Genomic DNA, 24,296 nt, shown 5'->3' with positions numbered 1-24,296 from the left:
TGACAGAGACAAGAGGCTGCTGCTTTCTCACTCCGCTACTTGTACTCTGCGCTAAGACGACTTTTGCAGCCGGCCACGTCCGGCGGCGGCCGGCAATCCCACGAGAGAAGTCTCACCAGGGTCCTAGCCGTCGCCACGATAGTTCCGTTTAGCCAGGGAGGGGGAGGGGTGCGTATGCGCATGCATTTTCGATGCCCTCCCACGGACACAAGATGCCTCCGTGTGTGCGTGTGCGAAGCTGGACCTCGGCCATGGCCCGTTGGTTGTCTGCCAGCCTTCGTTCGTGGGACAGTTCGCTGCTATGCGTACTAGTAGTAGCACAGCAGCAGCATGAGCGGTACTAGCAATTGCATAGCCGGGGTGGCATGAAATGTTTCGGTGTAAGCCGCCGAGTGCATGTGTCGTCTAAGAGATAATGAGCCCGAGCACCGCGCCTTCGCAACCCGAAGCACAGCCAGCTTTTCGGTAATCTCATCCATCATCGTTCGATTCTTCAGTTCCCGTCGTCCGTGCCGACCAACGTGAATTGGCCCTTGGCATCACCTGAGCTTCGAGTCATTGGTTCTTGTTCTTCCCTTTAGTGCTCCTTCGTAACTAATTCTCTCTCTTTGCGTATTTCATTTCTCGTCGTGTTGGTCTCCAGGCCATCCCGTCTCATCGACCCCCGTATTCGAAGGCGGGGAAGAACGTGTTCTCGATTGCTGCTCCAGGTCCACAACGCAGCAGAGGCAGGCAAACCCTTGTTTGCTTCGACCAGATCTGTCTTCCATTTCTGTTCGACAGTCTCTTCAGACCCGTCAGCTTGCGCGGATAGTCTGGCCATCTTGCGGACATACACCCCTCCCCCTTCCCACTCGCCTTCATCTCGTCGTGCGTCTGCAGCACCGCCAACTTGTCCGATCTTGTGGTCGTCGCTTGTCTGCTGTTTTCATCCCAGCCAGCCTTAGAATCTGTGCATGCTCGTAGGGCGTGATTGGTAGCTCCGTACCTAGCCCCACGGCAATAGTAATCTTCTTTTCGACTTTTGCCAGGCGTCGGAAAGGGAGGTTGATATCGTGAAGGCCGGCCTGGCTGCCGCTGCAGCACCCCAAAGTGAGGGGGTAAGAGAACTATAATTTCACCACCACTTCCCACCCTCCCATCTTCCTTTGATGCCAGACTTGGACATTTCTTTCCTGCTTTTCTCTCGCTGTGACCAGAAGACACTTTTCCATATCTTCAACAAGTACACACATAGTCTTGACGTTGAAAGTCATTCACAAATGTCCGAGTCTGCAGAGGCATCAGAGTTCTCCATCGACAAGTCGGTTCCTATTCCCATTCACCACCCCAACATGGGAAACCCAACTTTCAATGACGCAGAGAGAGCAATCTTTCTGTCGCATTCCTTGGAGGAGGAAGAGGAGCAGTTGGCTTGGAGCAAGATCCGGGGCTACTGCCAGGACTTCTTTTCAGAGTTCCTAGGGACCATGATATTGATCCTGTTTGGTGATGGTGTCGTTGCGCAGGTTGTGCTGAGTGGTGGCACCAAGGGTGACTACCAAAGCATCTCGTGGGGATGGGGGTGAGTTGTCCGCGGTCATCTGTATTCTCAAGAGAAAGAGAGCGTCGTCCGGCTAACAGCACAACAGCATCGCCGTCATGCTGGGCGTCTATGTCGGCGGCAAATCCGGCGGTCACCTCAACCCTGCCGTGACCTTGGCCAACTGCCTGTACCGCGGCCACCCCTGGCGCAAGCTGCCCGTGTACGCCCTGGCCCAGCTCCTCGGAGCCATGGCCGGCGCCGCCATCGTCTATGGCAACTACAAGTCGGCCTTTGACGCCTTCGAGGGGGGCCCCGGGATCCGGACCGTGACCGGGCCTACCGCCACCGCCGGCGTCTTCTGCACGTACCCTGCGCCCTTCATGACCCGTACTGGCATGTTCTTCTCCGAGTTCGTCGCCAGCAGCATCCTCATGTTCTGCATCTTCGCTCTCGCTGATCCGAACAACATTGGCGCTGGGAACCTGATGCCGCTGTGCCTGTTCTTCCTCATCTTTGGCATCGGTGCTTGCTTCGGCTGGGAGACGGGCTATGCCATCAATCTGGCTCGTGACTTTGGTCCCCGGTTGGTCTCCTTCATGATTGGATATGGCCATGAGGTATGGTCCGCAGGCGGATACTATTTCTGGGTATGTATCGTATCTCGTCGTTTCTTCCCCCTTTGTCGCTACCCCTTGGACGGTGATGATGGTTCCCGTGATGTGTCGTCTGCTGACTATGTGCTGCAGATTCCTATGGTTGCCCCGTTCCTCGGCTGCGCGTTTGGAGGGTTCCTGTACGACGTCTTCATCTTCACCGGCCAGAGCCCCATCAACACGCCAATGCTGGGACTGCAGCGGTTGCTGCGGCCCCGCAAGAGCGTGTGGTCCAACACCCATCAGTCCGCCATCGAGACGAAGGTCTAGAACTTGGTCGATGCTGGGGGAATGTTACCCTGAGATAACAACAGAACGGGGACTGCCTCGGTAATGAACAGCCAGAAGAAAAAAGCAACATGTATTATGATTGGAGGGATAATCGGGAAAGATGTGGGCCAGCAATGAATAAGGGGAAAAGGGACGGAACACCAAAAAGTCGACGATGTGTTTTGAGGGAACTGGTTTGCGAATCTTTTGTGAAATCTCGGAGTTTATGATTGGGTGTATAAGTAGGCATTGGTATAGCAACGGATAATCTAGCGAGCGATAATAATATCAGAGGTAATGTTTTCTTTAATTCCAACAGAACACTCGGAAAGAAGTGCCTTCAATGTCGACATTGAATACCGAGCATCGACAATGAGGCGTCTGTCCTGTCCTCGTGATTGATACGGGGAGAAACAGCGGAACAAGGATATGTGTATGCCTGAAGGAGACCCTGAAAACAACAAGGGCATATAATCATACAGCTGTGACCAGCCTGCTGGAAACATGATGGCAAGTGATTGAGGTAGATGAGTTGTGATGGACAGCAGGGTATGAGGATTCGGAGAATTTCTGGGAAAGGGGTCCTGATGAATCTGCGGTGGCAGGAGACGAGATGAGCATAGTACCAGTGAATGGTACTATTACCCTACAGATTGACGCGGGAGGGAGACGTGGCTCCTGCCTGCATCTTGCAATGGCCTGTGATGTAGATGAATTGAGTGAGTGCATGAGATCCTCAGCTCAGCTCAATGCGAGGCCAATGCGAACCGGCGTGTTCAGCCAACCGGCACTTGCCTGATGCTAAAGCACGGGGTCCTGTCACCGGCATCGACACCGCCTGCAAGTACGCGTCCTCCTGCGAGGCTCGTTGCCACTATCGTGAGATTCTGGCAAGACAAATAACGTTACCGGCAAGCTACCGGGTCTGAGCGTCTCTAAGCGATATCTCCTTCAGCCGTCTTTGCCAAGACATTCTCATCTTCTCATTTCTGTCGTCTCTCACAAGCCTTGCGGTGTGAGATCCCGCGCTCGGCCAGCAACACCATAGCAAAGTGTTGCACGGCCTTCTCCGAGCAAGGGGGATCAAACGACGAGAGAGGCGGCAGAGATGGTCACCTGGCCCGTGTGGAGCTGGCTGCCGCGGAAAGAGAAGTGAGATTTCTGATTTTCCTTCCTGTCTGTGGCCTCTTTCGTTTTTAGGAGGTGCCTCTGTGTTGCGTTGGCGATACTACCTAGTAGGTATTATCGACCGTATGCACACGCCCTGCGTCTGTGACCGTACTCGGCTAGGGGACTGGCGAGAAAACGGAGACATCGTGAGCGAAACGGTGGTGCTACTGCCGCGTAAATCCCGGTGCAGTGAAGAGCTGTCATTGGACGGTAGGTTGAAGGAATCGTCGGATGGACATGTTGTAAGAGAATGTGCTGTGTATGATGCGTCCCTCATGAGGGCGCGGGGAGCTTAAAGCTGAAGGAGGAGAGGTGATGCATGAGGATGCTTCCTTCTCTTAACATTGTGAGCGGCTGAATCGTAGTGACGGCTCGATGGTCTCGTGGCAGCTGATTAGCTGAATGTAGCTGGTGTGCGTTTGCAGCTGAAAAGGCGTGTGTCCGTTTTGAGCCTGGAGGTTTGCGGATAAAGAGGACGAACCCCGGCCCTGGTCAGTCTCGATGGTTTGAAGCTGAGGTGGAGGAGGATTATCCGGTACCGGCCGTCAAACCGTGGCTGGCTGACTAACTTGTGGCTGGTTGTGGCTGGTGTTTCTCCAAACCGGCACGTGACCAGAGCGGCAGCAGGAGCGAAGAGGCAAATCGGCGATTGTTTTCGAGGAGTCGCCTCTTCCTTTTAGCATTTGCCATGCACTCGCTCGAATCGCCAAGCATGCAATCCCTCAAATGGTGCATCCCATCGAGGCTCCGGAGCAGTTGCATTCCGCCAATCGCAAGACCAGGTGACTGAGGGACGCTATCACGGCTTTCTCTATCGGTTCTGGCCCGTCGTGACAGCTTCAACGTCTGTCGCCTTCGGGGATTCTCTACCGAACGATTCCCGACCCCCTCAGCCATGGCGCCCCCCAAGGCGACCCCTGTCGCGCGCCACAGCCGAGCTGGTCATCGACTCTGTCCATTCAAGGCCCTAGTCTGGGCGCGTGGCTCTCAAATTTCGGATCGTCAGCCCCGAGTCGCCCCCGAATCCAAGCGTCCGCTCCACTCCGAGCGTCAACCATCCGCGCACTGCTTGGAGAAGATTGGAGAAGAGACCCGCGCTGGCCGTATCCCGGAGGCCGGGCTGCCGCGTGATTGGCCTGGAGTTGACGATTCGATCCGTTTCAGGAAAACCGAGCTGGACCTCTTCCGAGCCGGCTGCATCGGGATCGCAGGGCCAGAGCCTGGTTTGCGTCGCTGATCCGGCAGGCCTTCCTGCGTGACATCACAGAGATGTGGCAGTGATGTGGCCCAAGTTTGCGATTCTGACTGTGAGCACCGCCTAATTCTCCGAAATTAGGAAGAGAGACAAGTGCAATTGATCCCTTGACGCTCGCAACAAGCCACCACGTGGAGAAGTCGCACGAAAAACCTAGAATACGCCACGGGTTGTTCGTTCAACAAGGCCAAAAAAGCACCAGTCTTACGACTACGGAGCCTCTGATATCGACTCTGTCCAGCCTGCTTCTCTTCTCTTTCCCATCTCCTATCTCAGTCTTCTCCCTCTCGCCCCTTTTGCTCCACGATTCAGTGCCAAGAACCCCAACCTGATCGTCATATCAAGCCAACTCTCGTTGACCCACGTCAACGTCCCGTCGGCCGTCATTCACCGAGCTCAGTCTCAGTTGCATCATTGAAGTCACCTCATCTGACGCACAATCCATCTTCTGATTCTTTTCGTTCCACTTCTGGCTTCACAGCGGACTCGCCTCTCTTCATTCTTCTCCTGCGCCCTGCGGACCCCGCAAACATTCGCTCTTCCTACATTGTTTAAGAGTGCCTTTGCCCCCAACAATAATCTTGATTCCTAAATCCTCATCAACCGCAATTTTGCGCAAGGAACAGGCCCTACCACCGGAAGAATTACTGCCGTCTGCACCTCTGTTGCGCCTCTCTTCTAACAGCTGCTTCACAACTTCATCGCCATGGTTCGAGGCTTCTCAAGCCTCCGACGGCCCCTGCTGGGTCTCGGCGTTGTCGCAGGCGCTGGAGGCGTCGCTCTCTACGCCAACACCAGGATATCTCACACAACTCACAAGGCGATTGCGGAAGTCAAGCGCGACAGCAATGGCCGCATAATCCCGCCCTCGTTCCCCGCCGTTCCATCACGGCTGCAGCAGCTGGCCGAGCTGCGGCGCCACAGCAAAGACAATGAGAATCTCGACGAATACGACCTCATCGTCATCGGTGCGGGCGCGACGGGCGCTGGAATTGCGCTCGACGCCGTGACTCGAGGCCTCAAAGTGGCCGTTGTTGATCGCGACGACTTCGCGGCGGGCACCAGTTCCAAGAGCACCAAGCTGGTGCACGGCGGCGTGCGCTATCTCGAAAAGGCCGTCATGAACCTGGACTACTCCCAGCTGCAGCTGGTCATGGAGGCGCTACACGAGCGCAAGACATTCCTGACCATCTCGCCCCACCTCTCCAATTCGCTTCCCATTTTGCTGCCCCTCAACAACTGGTTGCAAGCTCCCTACATGTGGGTTGGCACAAAGGCCTACGACTTGCTCGCGGGCTCGCAGGGCCTTGAGGGCTCCTATTTCATGAGCAAAAGCAAGGCTATTGCCAACTTCCCTCTGTTGCGCCAGGACAACCTGATCGGTGCCCTGGTTTACTACGACGGCCAGCACAACGATTCGCGAATGAACGTCTCTCTCGCTCTTACTGCTCAGCTCTACGGCGCTACTGTTCTGAACCACGTTGAAGTTACGGGCTTGGACAAGGACGGAAACGGGCGAATTCGTGGCGCAACTGTCCGAGATACTATGCCCAACGGCGACAACAAGGAGTTTACCGTGAGGGCCAAGGGCGTCATCAATGCCACCGGGCCCTTCACCGATGCCATCGAGCGCATGGACGACCCTTCGCGCATGGAACTCGTTGCTCCCGCTTCCGGCGCCCACGTCGTACTCCCCGGCAGCGTGTGCCCGAACGGCATGGGATTGCTCGAGGCGCGAACTTCCGATGGGCGAGTCGTTTTTGTACTGCCCTGGCAGGGCTACACCGTCGCTGGTACGACGGATCACCCTTGCGAAATTGAACAGGAGCCGGTTGCGCCAAAGGAGGATGTGGACTTTATTCTCAAGGAAGTCAACAAGCTTCTCAAACCGGATTCGAACCTGACTCAGAAAGACATTCTGGCTACTTGGTCAGGTAAGCTACATACCCCCCTTAAAATGGCGGAAGTTTCCTGGACTAACATGATTTAGGCATCCGACCTCTTGTCCGAGATCCCAAGGCCAAGAACACCGAGTCCTTGGTTCGCAACCACCTCGTCAGCGTCTCGCCTTCCGGTCTCCTGACCTGCGCCGGCGGTAAATGGACCACCTACCGCCAGATGGCCGAGGACGCAGTCGACGAAGCCATCAAGACATTTGATCTGAAGCCCTCTGTGGTGACTCTGCCCGATATCAGCGGTGCTGGCCTGCCCGGTATTCAAACCACGGGTCGCTGCATCACCAAGCGTGTTCCTCTGATTGGAGCTCACGGTTACTCGACGTCTCTGGCTTCTAAACTCATGGAGGCTCACCACATTGATGCCGACGTTGCCCATCACCTAGCACACAACTATGGTGACCGTGCTTGGGCTGTTCTGTCAGCTTCCAATGCCGCCACTCGCCTGATCCCTTCGCTGCCCTTCATCGAGGCCGAAGTCCGCCATGGCGCTCGGTCCGAAGCCGCTTGCACTGCCGCCGATCTCATCTCGCGCCGCATGCGCCTCGCTTTTCTAGACGTTGAGAATGCCTTGCGTGCGCTGCCTCGTGTCATTGATGTTATGGCCGATGAGCTCAAGTGGTCGAATGATCGAAAGCAGCAAGAATGGAAGCAGACCATCGCATTCTTCAGATCAATGGGCCTGGACGAGGCTAAGATGAACATTACGCGCAAGGAGGTCGAAGCACTGCCTGCTCTGCCAAGCCGAAACCCTAGAGTTGCTATCACGACCGAGGAGTCGGAGCTGGGCAAGGTTGAAGCCAACGGCGTTTTGGCTTAATGCCACCTGGGCTGATATTGATTCTTGTACATACGGTTTTCGATGGATTGTTGGTTTTGTTTTCATCTTCTGGCGTCTGATACCTGGAGTTGAAATCGGAATGAAAGGATGCAAAAGACTTGTTACACAGGGTAGAAGCGGTTGGGATTACAGACAAGGTATGGGAGTTATAGAGTGCTTGTCATTACTACGGCTATATACAGTAGCATCAGCGGTTATTCATGATCTTTTGGCTCCCTGTGTAATCCCTGCTCGATGAAAGTGTTGCATGAGCTGGTGACATATAAGAGCCCGCTGTACTTTGGAAGGAGGAGTCAAGAGGCAGATGCAAGTACATCGGCTCTTGAGGAGGAAAGGAAACAAGAGCCCGCAAACAAGCAGTTGCAATGGCATATGCTTCATATAGTCGCCATGCCCAGATCTCATATGCAGCACAGACTCGGGAGTCTCTACGCTCTCCGCCAGAATCACCGTTGGCTTCAGTATCAAGTTTTGATGGAGTAGTCGCCTTTCTTGTCTCTTACAAGCATTTCTTCTTTGGCACCCTTCCCACCGTCACCACGCGTATAACTACAGCTACGTCCAAAGGGCAGCAAAGATGGTCTGGGTGAAGCTTTTGGCCCTCATCTTCATGGCAGTCGTGCCATATACTACGGCTTCACCGGAGATCAATCCCCGGTTCCATACGATTTTGAGCCTTGCAGATCTCGAGTATGAGGACAAGTACGTCGTCGGTCTTCAAAACAACCTGTCGCCTACGGACTTGAAGAAGCATCTCCTGCGCGTCTCCGCCGTCCAATATCGAAACAAGAACACCACGTTCGAAGGCGGCACTGGCGTCAGAAAGACATATGCCATCGGTGACTACCGGGCGTACTCTGCGGTCCTCGATCGAGACACCATCAAAGAGATCTGGAACGACACAGTGGTGAGTCAATGGAAGGTTGCAGGCTGTTGCCCTGTGGTGCTGAGCTTGACGTCTCTAACGCCGAGGGGTGTTGCCAGATCGACTACATCGAAAGGGAAAAGGTCTTCACCATCCACGGCAACGTGGCGACTCAGGAGAAGCCGCCCTGGGGCCTTGCGACACTCTCCAATAAGAAACCTCACGGATTCCTCTACCGCTACGACAAGAGCGCGGGCGAGGGAACCTTTGCCTACGTGCTGGATACCGGCATCAACACCAAGCACGTCGACTTTGAGGGCCGAGCCTCCATGGGGTTCAATCCACCCGAGACGGAACCGACGGATATCAACGGGCACGGGACCCACGTTGCCGGCATCATCGGCGGCAAGACGTTTGGCGTGGCGAAGAAGACGCAGCTTATCGGCGTCAAGGTGTTTCTAGATGACGAGGCGACCACGTCGACGCTGCTAGAGGGGCTTGAGTGGGCAGTCAATGATATTCGATCAAAGAGCCGCCAGAGCCGCTCTGTCATTAACCTGTCTCTCGGTGAGAAGCCCTCCATGACTTGTATAGCGGTGACAAGTAGACTGAGCTGACGCCGAGATAGGAGGGCCCTATTCGGAAGCGCTAAACAGGGCCGTCAACCACATCTCCGACATTGGTATCCTCCCCGTTGTTGCTGCGGGTAATGAGGGAATCCCAGCCACGTTCTTCTCGCCCGCCTCCGCAGACAGGGTGCTGACAGTGGGAGCCATCAACTCGGACTGGCAAGAGACCAACTTTTCCAACTTTGGCCCCCAGGTCAACATTTTGGCTCCCGGACAGGATATCCTGTCGGCGTATATCAGTACAAGCAGGGCCACTCGCGTGCTCTCGGGCACTTCGATGGCGGCGCCTCACGTTGCCGGGCTGGCGCTGTACCTGATGGCGTTGGAGGATTTCGACTCGACGAAGAAACTGATGGACCGGATATTGCAGCTCGGGAAGAAGGATAAAGTGGTCAACTTGATGACGGACTCGCCGAATTTGATTGTTCACAACAATGTTAAATGATGCTTTGCTCTTGTCTGTTCGTTGTCATTGGGCGTCGTGTGTAGATACCTAGGTAGTATAAATATGCCTCATTGTCATGGTATCAATAGAGATACTTTTGTTAAGACTTTGTTGGTTGCTGTGCATAGTTGGTGATGAGCCAAGCTCTTTCGAAGGCCTAGTTCATTGTCTATTGTTTATTATCTGGGCTTTTTGTAGGTCTGAGGTGAGATCTCACAGCTTGCCGGGTAGCAACGATATAGGCGACAGTGTGACGTATCATATGATACTGTTTAGCTGGTCTCTCATGTTGATTGATTCATGTAATTGTATGATCAAATATTCAAAAGCCATGCATGACCTTTCATTCAGCAGCATGGCCGTGAAAAGACAAGAAGTTGAACAAGTCATGAAGAAGCAAGATGATGTTTTTGCAACACATTAGCCAGAGCACAAAGTCGTCATATACTGCCCAAAGTGGCACGATGGTCACCTCAGCCCAAGTGGCCCAATGAGGAGCAGACGAGAGCGGGGTGGTTTTTTTGCATGTGAAAGAGAACTGGACCGTCACGATACGTCAGACGGTAGGACGAGAGGCATTTTGTATTGATGATTTTGTTTGCAGGGGGAGGGAGGGAGGGAAGAGGAGGAAGAGGCTGAGATGCCTCGGCTCTTCGTGCGAGTTGGGGGGATTTGGGGCTATTTTGAGTGCTATATTAGCTTTTGACGAGGATTTGAGTGAGGAGATGTTGACATCGATATCGATGCTGGAGAGGGTGCAGGGTTAGGGTCAGGGGTTAGACGACGTGTGTAGCGATATATTGGTAGCCTTGTCTGGGATGTTTATGAACGGGATGGATGAAAGAGTCGATCGGTGAGGGGTCGGATGGCTGTTGATGGATGATGAAGAAGGAGATAGTGACGGGATGGCATAACGTATGGGCTATGTGATGTTGGGTCCGGACAGGTTGGCGGGGGAAGATTGCGGGGATTTAACATGGACCATGATGGATGATGGAGGGAATCAAAACCCGATCGGAGCGAGAAACTCTGGGCATGGCTTGTGTTCTTTTTTTAGTGTATGATCAAGAGCGTTGAATGGATGGCCATACGGGTCAATTGGGGCTGATGATTGGGCTGTCATTTTACACAGGACTTTGTGATGGTTGAGAGAGGAGACGAAATGGTTCGGTGAGGTGACGGACGGCCCCCCTGTGGCGGTTTCTCTTATAGTGAGTTGTGATTGCTGGTCCGTTGATTGTAGTAGTAATTGGATGCCTTTAATCTACCTTATAGTAGTAGGTGGCCACAATACATCAAATGTAGTGCACTTGTACTTGACTGTTGGTAGCTGGAGAGCTCGAGGCCGCAGCCACCTGTGCCGTGGCAGTCGCATCACCCGATAACAGGCGAGAGTCTCCCAACAATCGATGTGTGCCGTCCCGTTTGCTTATGCAAGATAAAGCAGCCTCGAGGGCGGATAAACACATACTTGTAAAAAAAAAAAAATATTCCCGCATGCGAGGAGAGTACACGTAGCTGGGCCTTTTGTTTTGTTTTTGATTTTTCCTATTCTATTTCTCCTCTGTGTGTGTGTGTGTTCAGTTCTGTGCTCTTCTCGTCATCGGCTCATCGTCATCTGTCCGTCCCTCTCGTCACCTCATCATCAACCCCTCACCTGTATCTGGCTCTGTCTCTTCTGCTTCTTCAGATCCTTCTTCCTTCTGCTCTCCTCGAGTGCCCTCCCTCTCTCTTCCGATATATATACATAGTCAGTCATAGTCAGTCAATCGTTTATCCCACAGCCAAACAAACACAATGGGCTCGGAAGAGGAGCAGAAGCCCGTCATCATCGTCGGCGGCGGCCTGGCCGGGCTGGTGGCAGCTCACGAGCTGGCCAAGCGCAAGGTGCCGACGGTCATTGTCGACCAGGAGAACGAAAACAGCCTGGGCGGGCAGGCCTTCTGGTCGCTGGGCGGCCTGTTCCTCGTCAACTCGTACAGCCAGCGCCGGATGGGCATCAAGGACTCGCGCGAGCTGGCGATGCGCGACTGGCTGGGGTCGGCGCAGTTCGACCGCGACGAGGACTACTGGCCGCGGCAGTGGGCGCGGGCCTTTGTCGACTTCGCCACGGACGAGTTCGAGGACTACGTGCGGGCGCTGGGGCTGGGCTTCCTCTTCAACGTCGGCTGGGCCGAGCGCGGCGACGGCCGGGCCGACGGCCACGGCAACTCGGTGCCGCGCTTCCACATTGCCTGGGGCGCCGGGCCCGAGGTGGTGCGCATCTTTGCCGATCCGGTGCGCAGGGCGGCCGACGACGGGCTCGTGACGTTCCGGTTCCGGCACCAGGTCGACGAGCTCGTCGTGGACGGCACCGGCAGGGCCGTCGGCGTCAGGGGCAGCGTGCTCGAGGCCGACGACTCGCCCCGGGGCGTCCAGACGTCGCGCACCGTCGTCGACTCGTTCGAGCTGAGCGGCGCCGCCGTCATCGTCACCTCGGGCGGCATCGGCGGCAACATCGAGGCCATCAAGAGGAACTGGCCGGTCGACCGCCTGGGACCAAAGGTGCCCGACTTCTTCGTCACCGGTGTGCCCGCCCACGTCGACGGCCGCATGCTCCAGATCACCGAGAACGCCGGCGCCAACCTCGTCAACCGCGACAGGATGTGGCACTACACCGAGGGCCTGCAGAACTGGGACTCCATCTGGCCCAACCACGGCATCCGCATCCTGCCCGCCCCGTCGTCGCTGTGGCTGGATGCCTCTGGCAAGCGTTTCCCGCCGTATCTGTTCCCGGGATCGGACACGCTCGGCACGCTCAAGGCCATCTGCGCGACGGGCTACGACTACAGCTGGTTCATCCTCGACCAGAGCATCATTGCGCGAGAGTTTGCCCTTTCCGGCTCCGAGCAGAACCCCGACTTGACCAGCAAGAGCATCTGGGAGCTGCTCAAGAACAGATGGTTTTCCAGTAAGGGAACGGTCAACGTGCAGCTGTTCCAAGAAAACGGAAAAGATTTCGTCGTTCGAGACACCCTCAAGGAGCTGGTGGCGGGCATGAACGAGCTGGCCAAGGAGCGCAACGGCCCGATCCTCGACTACGACAAGATCAAGGAGGTTGTCGACGCTCGCGACGACCAGTTCAACAATGCCTACTCCAAGGACGCCCAGGCCATGCTCATCCACAATGCGAGGTCGTACTGGATAGATAAGCGCAGCCGTGTTGCGACGCCTCACAAGCTGCTGGACCCTGCCCACGGCCCCCTCATCGCCGTCCGACTGAACCTGCTCAGCCGCAAGACGCTCGGCGGCCTCGAGACGAACCTGAGCAGCAACGTGATGAGGAAAGACATGACGCCGTTCCCGGGCCTCTACGCCGCCGGTGAAGTGGCGGGATTCGGCGGCGGAGGCGTCCACGGCTACAACTCGCTCGAGGGCACCTTTCTGGGAGGCTGCATCTTTTCGGGTCGCACAGCTGGGCGAGCCGTGGCGGATGAGCTGGCCGAGGTTGTCAAGGACTGAGTGCGCTCGATGAACATCTTTGGAGGAGTAATGAGAGTACACCATTTCTTTTTCCTATTGCGCGGGGGGAACAAAAGGGCGAGTTGGAGGAGTTGGTAGCATTCATGACTTTATTTTCCTAGTGTGTATGGTTACAGGTTTACCTTTCTCTACCTTTTTCAACTCAATGAGACCAATGATAAAGCACCGTATCGACCAAGTCTTTGTCTTTTTCTCCATTTGATAATAGTCCTCATGGAGCTCCAGTCTGTCATCTTGTCATCGTGCAGTTGGGGTTTGTAAGGGGGGAACAGGGGAGGGATGGCCTCCGATCAACACGAGGCTAAATGCGTGATTGGTGGAATATTATGCCAGGCGACATCCTTTTGATCGGAAGAATTGACCGAGAGGCTCGGGCATCAGCCGTGATGCAACTCTACCACAGGATTATCTTCCTATTGCTCAATTGGAGCGAATGGGGGATAAGCATGTGGTCGTGGGTTGGAGGGAAATCTGGGGAAATCTGGGGAAATTGTCCGGGGAGGGGGGAAGACGCCCCTTGTGTATAAATCAGGACATGGCTATCCATCCTTCCCTGATTTACCTGAGTCCTAATTCGAGCAGAAGCAGGTCTTTTCTACAGACTGACTGAGTGGACTTGGAAAGAATGCATTTCTCGTCGCTTTCGTTGGGCCTGCTCTCTGCGGCGGGCATCGTCAATGCCTTGCCCGGCCTGGGCCTCGGGGACTGGCTCTGGCCCTCAAAGATTCCCAATACCGTTGTCATTGACGGGTGGCGTCTCGTCGATGCAAAGACGCGGCTCTTTCTGGGCGACCGTGAGCTCAAGGCTGCGTTGAAGCACCTCACAGCCCAGGCGGACAGGTAAATATAAGAAAAGAAAAATACAAATCCCAATCTGTGTGGCTTCGCAGATATATACTTACATATATATAACGAAAGCTGGCTGGACCAAGGCCCCTGGACCGTCACCGCCAAAGCAAAGCCTCCCCCCAACGGCACCATCCACGACTACACGTCCCAAGCGCCATACTGGTGGCCCAACCCGGACACGCCCGACGGATGCCCGTACATACAAAAGGACGGCGTGCGAAACCCCGAGGTCGATCAGTATCAGGACAGGGTCTCGGTGGGGAAAATGTTCAACTCGACGTATGTGCTTTCGCTGGCGTGGTATTACACCGGCGAGAAGAAGTATTCGCAGCACGCGGCGGACATCCTGAGGACGTGGTTTCTGGACGAGGACACGGCGATGAGTCCGAATCTGGAGCATGCGCAGATTATCCCATGTGCGAATACGGGGAGGTCGATTGGGATCATTGACTTTAGCCAGGAATACACCAACGTCGTTGACGCCGTGTCGATACTCAACTCCGGGCCGGCACCGGGCTGGACGAAGCAGGACAATGCCAAGTTTGTCGACTGGAACAAGCGCTTTCTGGCGTGGCTTGCGGATTCGCCGTTTGGCATCGAGGAAGCTTCTGCGCAGAACAACCACGGGACGTTTGCCAACATGCAGATCGCCGCCCTGGCCGTCTTCACGGGCAACCATTCTCTAGCTTTGCAGAGGACGAGCATTGCAAAGAGCTTCATCGACAGCCAGATTACGAAGAACGGCTCCCAGCCGCAGGAGCTGGCCCGGACGCGGAGCTTCCACTACTCGAACTTTGATTTGACGGCGCACTTGAGGATGGCGCTGATTGCGAGAAAGGTGGGCGTTGATTTGTTTCGGTACAAGGGGCCGGAGGGCCAGACGCTGTTCAAGGCGGTGGAGTTCCTCGTGCCGGCGGCGGAGGGGGGAGCGCAGGCGTGGAAGTTTCCGGAGCTGGGGTTCACGCAGTATGCGGCGACGGATAATGTGAGGGCGGCGGCGCAGGAGGGGGATGGGGTTGCGAGGGGGGCGGTGGTGAAGGGGTTGGAGGGGCCGCCGGGGGGGGATATCTTTGGGTTGAGGCCGGCGCCGGAGCAGTTGGATAGTATTGCGACGGTTGGGTGAGGGGGATGGAATAGGGGGGATGATATGGGTGTGGGGACGTGATATGATCCTGCTACATGACTCTAGTACTCTGTCCTGATACTGTTACTCTCCACTACTAAGACTTGCTATCTACGGCTGTTGCTACTATTTAGGCACTACTATAAGGTGTTATCCTTGGCCTGGAGATGTAGGCTTACAACGTCGATTATATGAAGCGTTTTGCAATATAAGAGACAACCCTTGGAAGTATCACCTACCTAGGTAGTCTGCAAGTTCTATTAAACTAACTAATCCCATTTCTCTCCTGACTAAGCTATATCATCTATTAATGTCATTGCTGCGATGTATTCTCGATGTGAGCAGCCTCACGAGCTAACTGCGAACCTATATTCGTCAGTAACTCACGCTATACACCTTCCAGTATCCCAGTCCCCCATCCAGAGACGCATAACTCGACGTCCCTCCCCCGCCAACACTCAGATACCGCTCCGTCCCCTTTACTTGAAACGAATACCCCTTGCCAGCCTTGTATCCCACCGTAAACACAACCGCCTTCCCGGCATCCCCACAGAGCACCCCGTTCTCACAGATATAATTCCGTCCGCTATCGTCCGAAAGCGTAAACTCATCTCCTCCAATGGTCACCGCATGCGCAATCCACCTCTGAGCAACGGCGTCGTGCTCTTCAGTCGCCCTGCCGAGAGCGAGAGCGCTTGAAAATGTCGTCTTTTGGGCCAGTGCAAAGCCGTTTGCTTCAAGAACGAGGTGGCGGCCTTCGGTGAGCATCCCGCGAAGCGGCTTGAACCCCTTCTCAACTTGTGTTGTCAAGTCGGGGATCACGCCAGTGCCGGTATAGGGAACCGGGGGCTGGACCTCCGAGTACAGGGACTGGCAGTACGACGAGCCGTCGTACACACCACTGGAGTCCGTATGCGGAGTTTGCGGCTCGGGAAGCTCTGGGATGGAGTAGTCGGGGTGGTCGAAATCGAAGGCATCGGTCAGGTCGGACATGTGGCTGCGGCGCCAGTGGACCATCTCCTCCGTCGTGACCTTGCGGCCCTTTGCGGCCTGCCACTTCTCCACAAACATAATCTGCGAATTGTGGTCGCTGTGAGCGGCATACACGCCGCCGTTGCGCGTCCAGGGCGAGATGATGTAGAACGGCAGCCTGAAGCCAGGGCCGACAAAGGTGTATCCGACTTGCCCGTACGGGTCTTGGATCCATTCGCCGGCGGTGTCCTTGGGGGAGCGATAGGGATCGACGTGGTCGAACCAGCCGCCCGTTTCGTCGTACGAGATCATGAGGACCGTCTTGTTGTACTTTGGCGAGGTGAGGACGGCCTGGGCGACCTGGTGCTGCAGCCAGGCGCCGTCGTGAGGAGAATAAGGAGGGTGCTCGCTCAGCTCCATGGGGCCCACGATGTAAGAAACCTCGGGGAGCGTGCCGTTGGCGGCCATTGCGTAAAACGTGTCAAGTGTGAGCCCCTTCATGCCCCTTTCGTAGAGACTGGAGCCCGGCTCGGCCTCCTGGAACTGCTGGAACCGGGCGTACGAGTTGTCGTCAAAGTTGTCCGCGTCCTGGAAGACCTGCCAGGTCACGCCCGCGTCCTCGTAGTGCTCGCCCACCGTCTTCCACTTGAGCGGGTAGCAGTTGAAGCCGCCGGCCTCGCACCCGGGCGTGATGTTGTTGTCGATGTACGGGTTCCCGCCTTCGTCCGGGGTTTGAGGGCCACCGGGGGCGTTGACGCTGCCGGAGAGCCAGGTCACTCTGTTGGGATTGGTGGCGGCGACGATGGCTTCCTGGTAATCATACCATTAGCCTGTGCTTCATCTCTCATTCGATATATGCCGTGAGATATGGGCGTATTACCTGGTACATGTCCACAACGACAAAGTTATCCGCCAGAGCAAACTGGATCGGGATATCCTGCCGCTTGTAGAACCCGATGCTGTACGGGCTGTTGTCCACGGCCCAGCGGTCATTGCTGCCATTGTTCCACGCCGCGTGGTTCTCCTGCCAGCTGTTGGTCCCCGTGAGCATGCACTGCGTTGCGTTGGTCCAGTTGCCGCCGAGGTAGTTGATGTAGAAGGGCGTCACGTAGTCGGTGTCGTTGGTCAATTGCGAGTCCGTCACTTGTTTCCAGACCGGCACGCCGTTGTTCATCTGGAGGTTTGCGTCTGCGAAGCCTCGGACGCCGGCCATTGTGCCAAAGTAATGGTCAAAGGCACGGTTTTCTACGTTTGTTGGAGTCAGCACATGACGATTCACGCTTCATCTTGGTGAGCGTATCATACCCTGCATGAAGAGGACGACATGGTCAATGTCCTTGAGGCTGCCGGCGTGCGCAAGGCCAATGACGGCCATCAACATCGCCACCGACGCAGGCGCAAGAGTCCCAAGGCGAGGCATCTTAACGATGGCAATCACGAAGGAAAACAGTTGAGTTGCCAGGAGAAGCTCTTCCACCCCGCTTCATCACAGAAGATGGATCTACGACAGACATTTCGCGACTGTTATACAATCCGCCTCGAGTGCACATCATCAGAGCCGTCCCCTCACTTCGACGTCAGTTGCCAATCGCAATGTAACATCGACGTCCCGACAAGGCGGCCGTCCGTGCCGAAGCCCACGGTTCATTATGCGGTTAAAGGGTAAACGCCTGTGGTGTTGCATCTCCCATCTGGTCTTTTACCGACACCCAAACCGGAAGGTAGGTGGTCACCGTCAAAGCAGCAGATCGCCATGAAGTTGGAGCTCCGGTGTGTAATGCCACTTTAAGCCAAGGGGGCTGACATCGGCAGATAGCTAGTACATTTGGTCAGGGTGTATGTATTGCCGGAAGAGGAGCAGGACAAGCCACTTGTCATGCTTGAATAGGGGTTGATAGGGCGATTATATCGTGGCTATTCATCAACAGTATGGTGGCTGTTTCCTTGCACTATCAGTGAGGCTCAGAGGCGGTGGTCATCATTTGTGCTGCAAGGCAGTGAGGAGAATGTTGAGGATAGGGGTTAGCTAGCAGGGTAAGGTGTGTAGCACCCGCTTCTTTGTCCTCTTAGCAGTACTAATGTCTTTGACTACTATGAGATGTGGCTGAAAAAGAAAACTTCAAAGCCGCTAGAAAAAGATCCAGGTCCAATGTTGCGCTCGTGACATGTGATTGGATCCATCGGGGAAGGACAGATGCAAGATTCGCAGCCAGACGATCAAGACATGTGCTTTTGCGAGAAGCCAATAGCGGCGGCACGGTGGCCCTCGTGATGGCGGCCGTGGTTGGCTGGACGGCAAGGCGCTGCAGGGATGGGGGAGTTAGTGCAGGGGACTTGCGAGGTTCCGCAGGACGAAGACCATGGTACAGCGTAGTAGTAGTATTAGTAGTAGCTGCATGATGGTTGTTGAGGAGGTGGAGACTGAGAGAGCATTAAGCGACAGTAAAGAGCAGGAAAGGCCTCACTTGGACGGCTTGAAGATGGATGAGTAGATGAGGGTAAGTCTGAGTCTGTGTTGGCAGGCGAGGGGGGTAAAGGGGGAGAAGAGAGAATGTCTTGACTTACACGGAACCTGCCGTGAGACGTAAGCCCCCAGGACACTAGACAAACCCTTCAACACCAATCTCCCACATTCCCGAGAATGATCTGATAAAAACATAAAAAACAAGCAAAACTCCCACCGGACAGATAGCGATACCATACTAAGCTACGCATCGGTGCTACTAGACCAGAGCCCGACAGCATCTTGGCCTCTCCTCCCTGCGGGGCCCGCCACAAACCCGGACATTCAACAAATCAAACGACGAAATCCCCACGTGCGGCGAGTGGCCCGGCAGTCGATGCCGACAGAGTGGTGACGAATGCTCCGCGCGTCTTTATACCGATGTTGCGAGAGGTCTTGGCATTGTCTTGCCTTGCTCCGATCACCGCCTTTGGTCTTGATTTCCTCTGCACTTTTGCCTCGATGTCATGACGTGTGCGAGTACCTTAGTCCTACCTTTTCTTCTTGTTCTCTGGATTCCTGACCTTTGTTGTCCTTGTCTTTGGATGAGTTTCTGTCTGGATGAGTTTGTTGAGAGACATTCTCATCAGGACACCTTCTAGCTGAAACGTCAAAGAAAAGAAAGCAAAAAAATGAGGGACGAGCTCGAGGACCATCGCCTGCTTGATGAAGTGGATGCCGGTAGCGATGAGTCGGCGACCCAACCAAGCATCGACGAGGCACGAGAAGCAGAGACAAATGCAGAACCCGCGGCCCGTCGAAAACCCAACTTCACAGTCTTCCGCATTGCCGGTCTTGTCATCGCACTCATCCTGGGCTCGCTGCTCGTGCTGCTGTTCGCCCTGAACCGCCACACTTCCGGTGCCCCGTTCGACGACAGCCAGCTGGCTATTCCTCTTCACCCATCCGAGCACTCGACAAGAGACCCTACGACGCTGACATTTGACTGGCACATCACCCTGGGCACAAGAGCCCCTGATGGAGTGGAGAAGCAGGTGTATCTGGTCAACGGTGCGTGCGAATTCAATTCATGCAGCACTGAACCACCGAGGACTGCCATCCCCGATCAAGGGGTCACAGTCTGAGGGCGTGGTTCGTTCGATTGGCTGGTACGGCTTGCTGACGCTTCTGAGCAGGACAGTTCCCTGGCCCAGTTATCGAGGGCCGATCCGGAGACCGCATCCAAGTCCGTGTCCACAATGACCTTAAGGAGAAGGCCGACGGCGTTTCGCTGCACTGGCATGGCCTCCGCATGCAGGGATTCAACGCCATGGACGGAGCCGTCGGCTTCACTCAGTGTCCCATCCCCGCCGGAGGCTCGTTTATCTATGACTTTCGCATCCGCGATGACGAGCACGGCACGTTCTGGTGGCACGGCCACTCCCAGCTGCAGAGGGCGGACGGCCTCTTTGGCGGGCTGGTGATCCACGAGCCGAGGCATCGAAACGACAACGAGGCTACGCGGGACGAAGCACTGCTCCTCATCGGTGACTGGTTCCATCGCCGGCAGAGTGGTGTCCTTGAATGGTACAGCAGCCCGGCGAGCGCAGGCAATGAGCCTGTGCCAGACTCCATCGTCATCAACGGCCGTGGTCGATATGACTGCTCCATGGCAGTGGCGGCTCGGCCTGTCAAGTGTAAGGCAACAAGCCTGAGCGACTTCCCGCCTCTGATCAAGAAGGCCACGGGGGAGACGCTGCTGAGAGTGGTCAACACAGGCACCGTCGCGGGCTTCACTGTCGGTGTTGACGGCGCTTCCCTTGAGCCAACACACGTCGATGGAGGGTGCAAGGTGGATTCGAAGCCGGCTGATTCCATCGGCACTCTCTATCCCGGCGAGAGGGTTGATATGCTGCTCAAGTGGAAGACCGACCAGGCGGCGGAGCCGTGGTTCAACGTATACCTAGATCATGAGTGAGTTATCCCCACCATATCTCTTCCAATTCCAAAAGGATAATAGGAAACAATCGTCTAACCAGCTGTAGAAATCTTCGCTTCGGAAACCCGGCGTTGAACCCCAACCATACCTTCCCAGCTCTACCGAAAACAGTCACAGCTCATGATAGGGACCAGGCACCCCCCTTGAAATTCAGCGGCAGTCATCTTGATCTGGCGTCCCTTTCAGCCACCGAGAAGCCATCTCCCATTGTCACGGCGGAAGAAGAACAGACTATTCTGCTCTACGTCTCGACTCAGAAGCTTGCGGTGCATGGAAACAAGCCAATGGGCTTCGTCAACCACACGGCTTGGCAACCCCAGTCGCTGCCGCTGCTGTCGCTGAACCGGTCATCCTGGGATGACAACCAGCTTGTCCCCTTTATCGGCAGCGGGTCAAAGCCCACAAAGGTCAAGCTGGTGATTAACAACCTGGACGATGGCTCTCATCCATTCCACCTCCACGGATATTCATTCCACGTCCTGTCCTCTTTCCGGGCCGACAACGCCAAGCTTGGGAGCTATAATCCTTACGAAACACCAGAAAGTAAATCCCAAGGCCAGTGGAAGCGGGAGAAGCCTCTCCGGAAAGACACCGTCAGCGTGCCGAGGAAAGGCCATGTGGTGCTCTCCTTTGTCGCCGACAACCCCGGAATGTGGATGCTACACTGCCATATGATGGTACACCTGGAAACAGGCATGGCGGCCGGCTTGCAGGTCGGAGTACCGGAAGATGAAGAGCATATATATGGATTAGACGAGTCAGCAGCACGATTGTGCAAAGTGTCGGAATAAGCGAAAACCAAGATACCCAGAGACCAAGAAAACAACAACATGATACCACGACAGAAATCATTATGCATTGCATTGGAAAAAGGATGTAAATAGGAACCAAAAAAACTGAATAAATATTGATGAACCATAGCGGCCCAAGAAGTCTTGTAAAAATGTACACTGAAGATGAACAATGGGGGTATAATTGACCAAGAATAAACATCATATCTAAGACGTAAACATCCCTCGACGGGGAACTTTTCGTAACGTTTACCACAGCATCAAAGAAAATATTGAGAAGAGTAAGGAAAGGATTGTGATCCGGAATAGAGAACCCGGATCCATCAGGCTCCGCGCATCGTTCTCCTCGTCGCCGCCATCACCAGTCGGCGTCGGTGCCGGGACCGGGACCCCAGTGGGCACTGTTGGTGGCGCTCCAGCGAGCACTTTGTCGCCGGACGGATACTGAATGTTGTATACGGGCTGCGACTTGAGGGGATCGGGCACGCCAAGGGTGCCCGGACAGGACGGCTGGTTGGCGTTGGGCCAGTCCAGGGTGCAAACTTGGTTTTGTCCAAGGGTGCATATCGAGTCGAGGATGTTGTACAGGACATAGTTGTTCGCAACCCACGAGTTCTCCTGCTCGAGACAGCTGGCCAGGAAGTTCATGCTGTTTGCCGCGCTGAGAGGGAGCTTGCTGCCCTTTGTGTGGAGCAGGCTCGCGCACTTGGACGCATCGACGTTTTGCGTCGTCATCTCGACGGGTCCTCCCGCAAAGGGCTTGTCGGTGGCGGAGTAGCCCGTGTAAAGATAGTTCCAGGCATCGTAGCTGACGTCGTGGGCGCCCTGGGACTGGTCCACGCGGAGCAGATAGACCTGGCGATCCTGGTACTGGAGAGACACGCAGATGTTGTTGCAGTCGACGGAGTCGGGCCAGTAGGCGACTCGGTTGGTGTTGACCTTGCAGCCCAGCACGCCGATGGACGACGAGTAGCTGTCGTGGGGCGTCGCCCAGACGGTTGTTGAAGATGAAGAAGAAGAAGAGCTGTCGCCGCGAGGGAGTGAAGCGGCAACAGCTGCAGTTGCCAGCAGGGGCAGAAACGCCACAGGCGTTGCCATGAGAGAGTGGAGGTTGGGGCGCATCACGAGAGCTTCGTCATAAGGAATGGAGACTGACTCATCACAGGCCAGACCGGGGCCAGCGATTCAATGAGCGATCAATGGGAACAAGAAGGAGTGGCAGGCGGCATTGGGCGCCGTGGCGGCGAGGGCGAAGGACGTGGCGCTTGATGCTGGAACAGCGTCAATTCCGCGCGTCTGTACGAGTGTGCATGCAAGAGGGAAAAAAAAACATAAAACCCGTTCGACAATCGCGATGCACCAAATCTGGGGGAAATTTGGTGGTCAGGGGAATCCGTAGGCGAACGGGCGGGCTAGGCCAGTCTGGGCTAGCCGAAACAGCCCACATGCAGCCTTTCCCGATGGGGCCGTTGGCGGGTAAAACGTGGGCGAGCTCCACCAGTTTCTCAGAGAGGAAGAAGCTCTGGATATCGTATTTTGGAGATGTCTTGTCTGTTTTGCTCAGATGCAAAATGATCTCACGAGGGCATCAATATGTTGCACAGAATTGGAGATGAAAAGCATGAGAACAAAAGTGGTATTGAAGCGTAGATAAGACAATGAAGACGAGGGCGGATGCGGGGAATAGATAAGAGTACAGGTACAGTAATCAAACACTGAGCAGGCAAATTGTCTGACACAAGTGCCCTCATTTGGTTTTCATTTTCCCTTTGTCTCGCCATCCGTCGTTGGAACCAAAGCTGCTCATCCGCCCAGCATCAAATGATTCATTTTTTTTTCTTTCTCTTTTCCGGTCATTTAGTTCTTCATTCTTTCATTTATTTCTTCAAATGCAGCGTCTCCTTGATCTTGTCCATGGCCGAGTGGCGACGCTGAGGCTGTCCGCCGGGTCCCGCGCCGGTCTCAGTCTGTTTTGTCGCGTTGAGCGGCTCATCGCCCTCGTCGGGCTGCGTCAGCGCGTGGTCGCCGTGCGCCTTCTCAGGTGTTAATTTGTTAGCTGAGCCTCATGATTGGCTGGACATTACCTTTTGCTCCTCAACCTCGGCGTTGTGAATGAGGTCGTGGCCCTCAATGGCCGCCTCGTCTGTGATGCCGGTATTCGGGTTCATGGTGATGATGGGATATCTCAAGCTTCTTCAAATGTTGATAAGATTCACAGTTCCAGTTGCGAAGTCAATGGAGATTAAGCGTGCAAGTAGTGGCAAGGAGAGAAGCGAGCTGTCTTATAGCTCTTCGACAGCTCCCCAATCTGAGTTTTCGTCATATGGCGAGAGCTGGGTGACGGTCTGCTGGGAGTGGTTGCCATCAACGTCATGATGAGGGCCATCAGCCGCAGATTCTCGAATCGCAGCGCTGATACCCCGCCTTGGCTGCGCAGCCATCACCAGTTGTCAGGCGAGACAGTTTTCGAACAATGATGAACACCGTATGCCAAACCGGGTTTCGACATGCGCTGATCCGTGGCAATGCTACTGTGCTTCGTTGTCGATGTGCGCCAATTGTCCAATCGCGGGGGCTGAGACAGACGGTATGCGGATAAAGGCGAAGCTTTCGACTAGTAGGCGGATAGTGAATGAATGGAGAACGAATGATAGTCTGCTGTTCGCCGCATTTGGTATCGACGTTAGTGTTTCTATTGTTAAACGTCCTCGTGACCATTTGGTGTGGTGTCGGACTGTCTCGGAAGGCTGATGGATAGAGCATATCGACATATTTTATGATTACAATGGAGCTGATGGCTAAAAGAGTACATGTCTCTTAGTGTAAGCTCCTTGAGTCGTCTTAGAAGAGAACGACATGTGATATAAAAAATGAGAGCTCGATAGCAAATCAAGAGTAAAGCTTTTGAGAGTCTTTGATGTCGAATTCTGGGTCTAGAGGTGCATCACTTTCTATAACGTATGGCAGCCAAGGCTATGCTGTGCAACAG

At 55.0% G+C, this 24,296-nt stretch overlaps 9 protein-coding genes across 9 annotated transcripts; 6 read left to right on the top strand and 3 right to left on the bottom strand.

Annotated features, from left to right (window-relative positions):
• Window positions 1–1,334: 1,334 nt before the first annotated feature.
• BBK36DRAFT_1115377 (aquaporin) lies at window positions 1,335–2,448 on the top strand (the record flags this gene model as incomplete). Its single annotated transcript, XM_024890125.1, has 3 exons — window positions 1,335–1,564; window positions 1,632–2,172; window positions 2,272–2,448. 3 exons carry the CDS (start codon window positions 1,335–1,337, stop codon window positions 2,446–2,448), a joined length of 948 nt encoding a protein of 315 aa, XP_024751464.1.
• Window positions 2,449–5,579: 3,131 nt separating this feature from the next.
• Window positions 5,580–7,648, top strand: BBK36DRAFT_1114937 (glycerol-3-phosphate dehydrogenase; the record flags this gene model as incomplete). Its single annotated transcript, XM_024890078.1, has 2 exons — window positions 5,580–6,807; window positions 6,864–7,648. 2 exons carry the CDS (start codon window positions 5,580–5,582, stop codon window positions 7,646–7,648), a joined length of 2,013 nt encoding a protein of 670 aa, XP_024751463.1.
• Window positions 7,649–8,246: 598 nt separating this feature from the next.
• Window positions 8,247–9,608, top strand: BBK36DRAFT_1194998 (serine protease; the record flags this gene model as incomplete). The annotated part of the gene is made up of 3 exons (XM_024896876.1): window positions 8,247–8,576; window positions 8,711–9,101; window positions 9,163–9,608. The coding sequence occupies 3 exons, from the start codon at window positions 8,247–8,249 to the stop codon at window positions 9,606–9,608; spliced, it is 1,167 nt and encodes a 388-aa protein (XP_024751462.1).
• Window positions 9,609–11,250: 1,642 nt separating this feature from the next.
• On the top strand, window positions 11,251–13,428 carry BBK36DRAFT_1134843 (hypothetical protein). The gene is made up of 4 exons (XM_024892437.1): window positions 11,251–11,271; window positions 11,346–13,112; window positions 13,183–13,237; window positions 13,350–13,428. The coding sequence occupies exon 2, from the start codon at window positions 11,406–11,408 to the stop codon at window positions 13,107–13,109; it is 1,704 nt and encodes a 567-aa protein (XP_024751461.1). The 5' UTR covers window positions 11,251–11,271; window positions 11,346–11,405; the 3' UTR covers window positions 13,110–13,112; window positions 13,183–13,237; window positions 13,350–13,428.
• Window positions 13,429–13,755: 327 nt separating this feature from the next.
• On the top strand, window positions 13,756–15,107 carry BBK36DRAFT_1194993 (chondroitin AC/alginate lyase; the record flags this gene model as incomplete). The annotated part of the gene is made up of 2 exons (XM_024896875.1): window positions 13,756–13,970; window positions 14,049–15,107. The coding sequence occupies 2 exons, from the start codon at window positions 13,756–13,758 to the stop codon at window positions 15,100–15,102; spliced, it is 1,269 nt and encodes a 422-aa protein (XP_024751460.1). The 3' UTR covers window positions 15,103–15,107.
• A 370-nt stretch (window positions 15,108–15,477) lies between these two features.
• BBK36DRAFT_50202 (phospholipase C) lies at window positions 15,478–17,449 on the bottom strand (the record flags this gene model as incomplete). Its single annotated transcript, XM_024898173.1, has 3 exons — window positions 15,478–16,884; window positions 16,955–17,319; window positions 17,380–17,449. 3 exons carry the CDS (start codon window positions 17,447–17,449, stop codon window positions 15,478–15,480), a joined length of 1,842 nt encoding a protein of 613 aa, XP_024751459.1.
• Window positions 17,450–19,209: 1,760 nt separating this feature from the next.
• Window positions 19,210–21,307, top strand: BBK36DRAFT_1167410 (multicopper oxidase; the record flags this gene model as incomplete). The annotated part of the gene is made up of 3 exons (XM_024895042.1): window positions 19,210–19,588; window positions 19,714–20,491; window positions 20,563–21,307. The coding sequence occupies 3 exons, from the start codon at window positions 19,210–19,212 to the stop codon at window positions 21,305–21,307; spliced, it is 1,902 nt and encodes a 633-aa protein (XP_024751458.1).
• Window positions 21,308–21,556: 249 nt separating this feature from the next.
• Window positions 21,557–22,405, bottom strand: BBK36DRAFT_1139641 (hypothetical protein; the record flags this gene model as incomplete). Its single annotated transcript, XM_024893325.1, has 1 exon — window positions 21,557–22,405. The coding sequence occupies one exon, from the start codon at window positions 22,403–22,405 to the stop codon at window positions 21,557–21,559; it is 849 nt and encodes a 282-aa protein (XP_024751457.1).
• A 779-nt stretch (window positions 22,406–23,184) lies between these two features.
• On the bottom strand, window positions 23,185–23,597 carry BBK36DRAFT_1134842 (hypothetical protein; the record flags this gene model as incomplete). Its single annotated transcript, XM_024892436.1, has 3 exons — window positions 23,529–23,597; window positions 23,392–23,482; window positions 23,185–23,340 (listed from the first exon to the last, which is right to left on the bottom strand). Exons 2-3 carry the CDS (start codon window positions 23,473–23,475, stop codon window positions 23,185–23,187), a joined length of 240 nt encoding a protein of 79 aa, XP_024751456.1. The 5' UTR covers window positions 23,476–23,482; window positions 23,529–23,597.
• Between the last annotated feature and the right edge of the window lie 699 nt (window positions 23,598–24,296).

This window comes from Trichoderma citrinoviride (assembly GCF_003025115.1).
Source record: "Trichoderma citrinoviride strain TUCIM 6016 unplaced genomic scaffold BBK36scaffold_4, whole genome shotgun sequence".
Lineage (NCBI taxonomy): Eukaryota > Fungi > Ascomycota > Sordariomycetes > Hypocreales > Hypocreaceae > Trichoderma > Trichoderma citrinoviride.
Note: the sequence above shows the minus strand (reverse complement) of the source record. Positions and strands in the feature narration are given on the sequence as shown.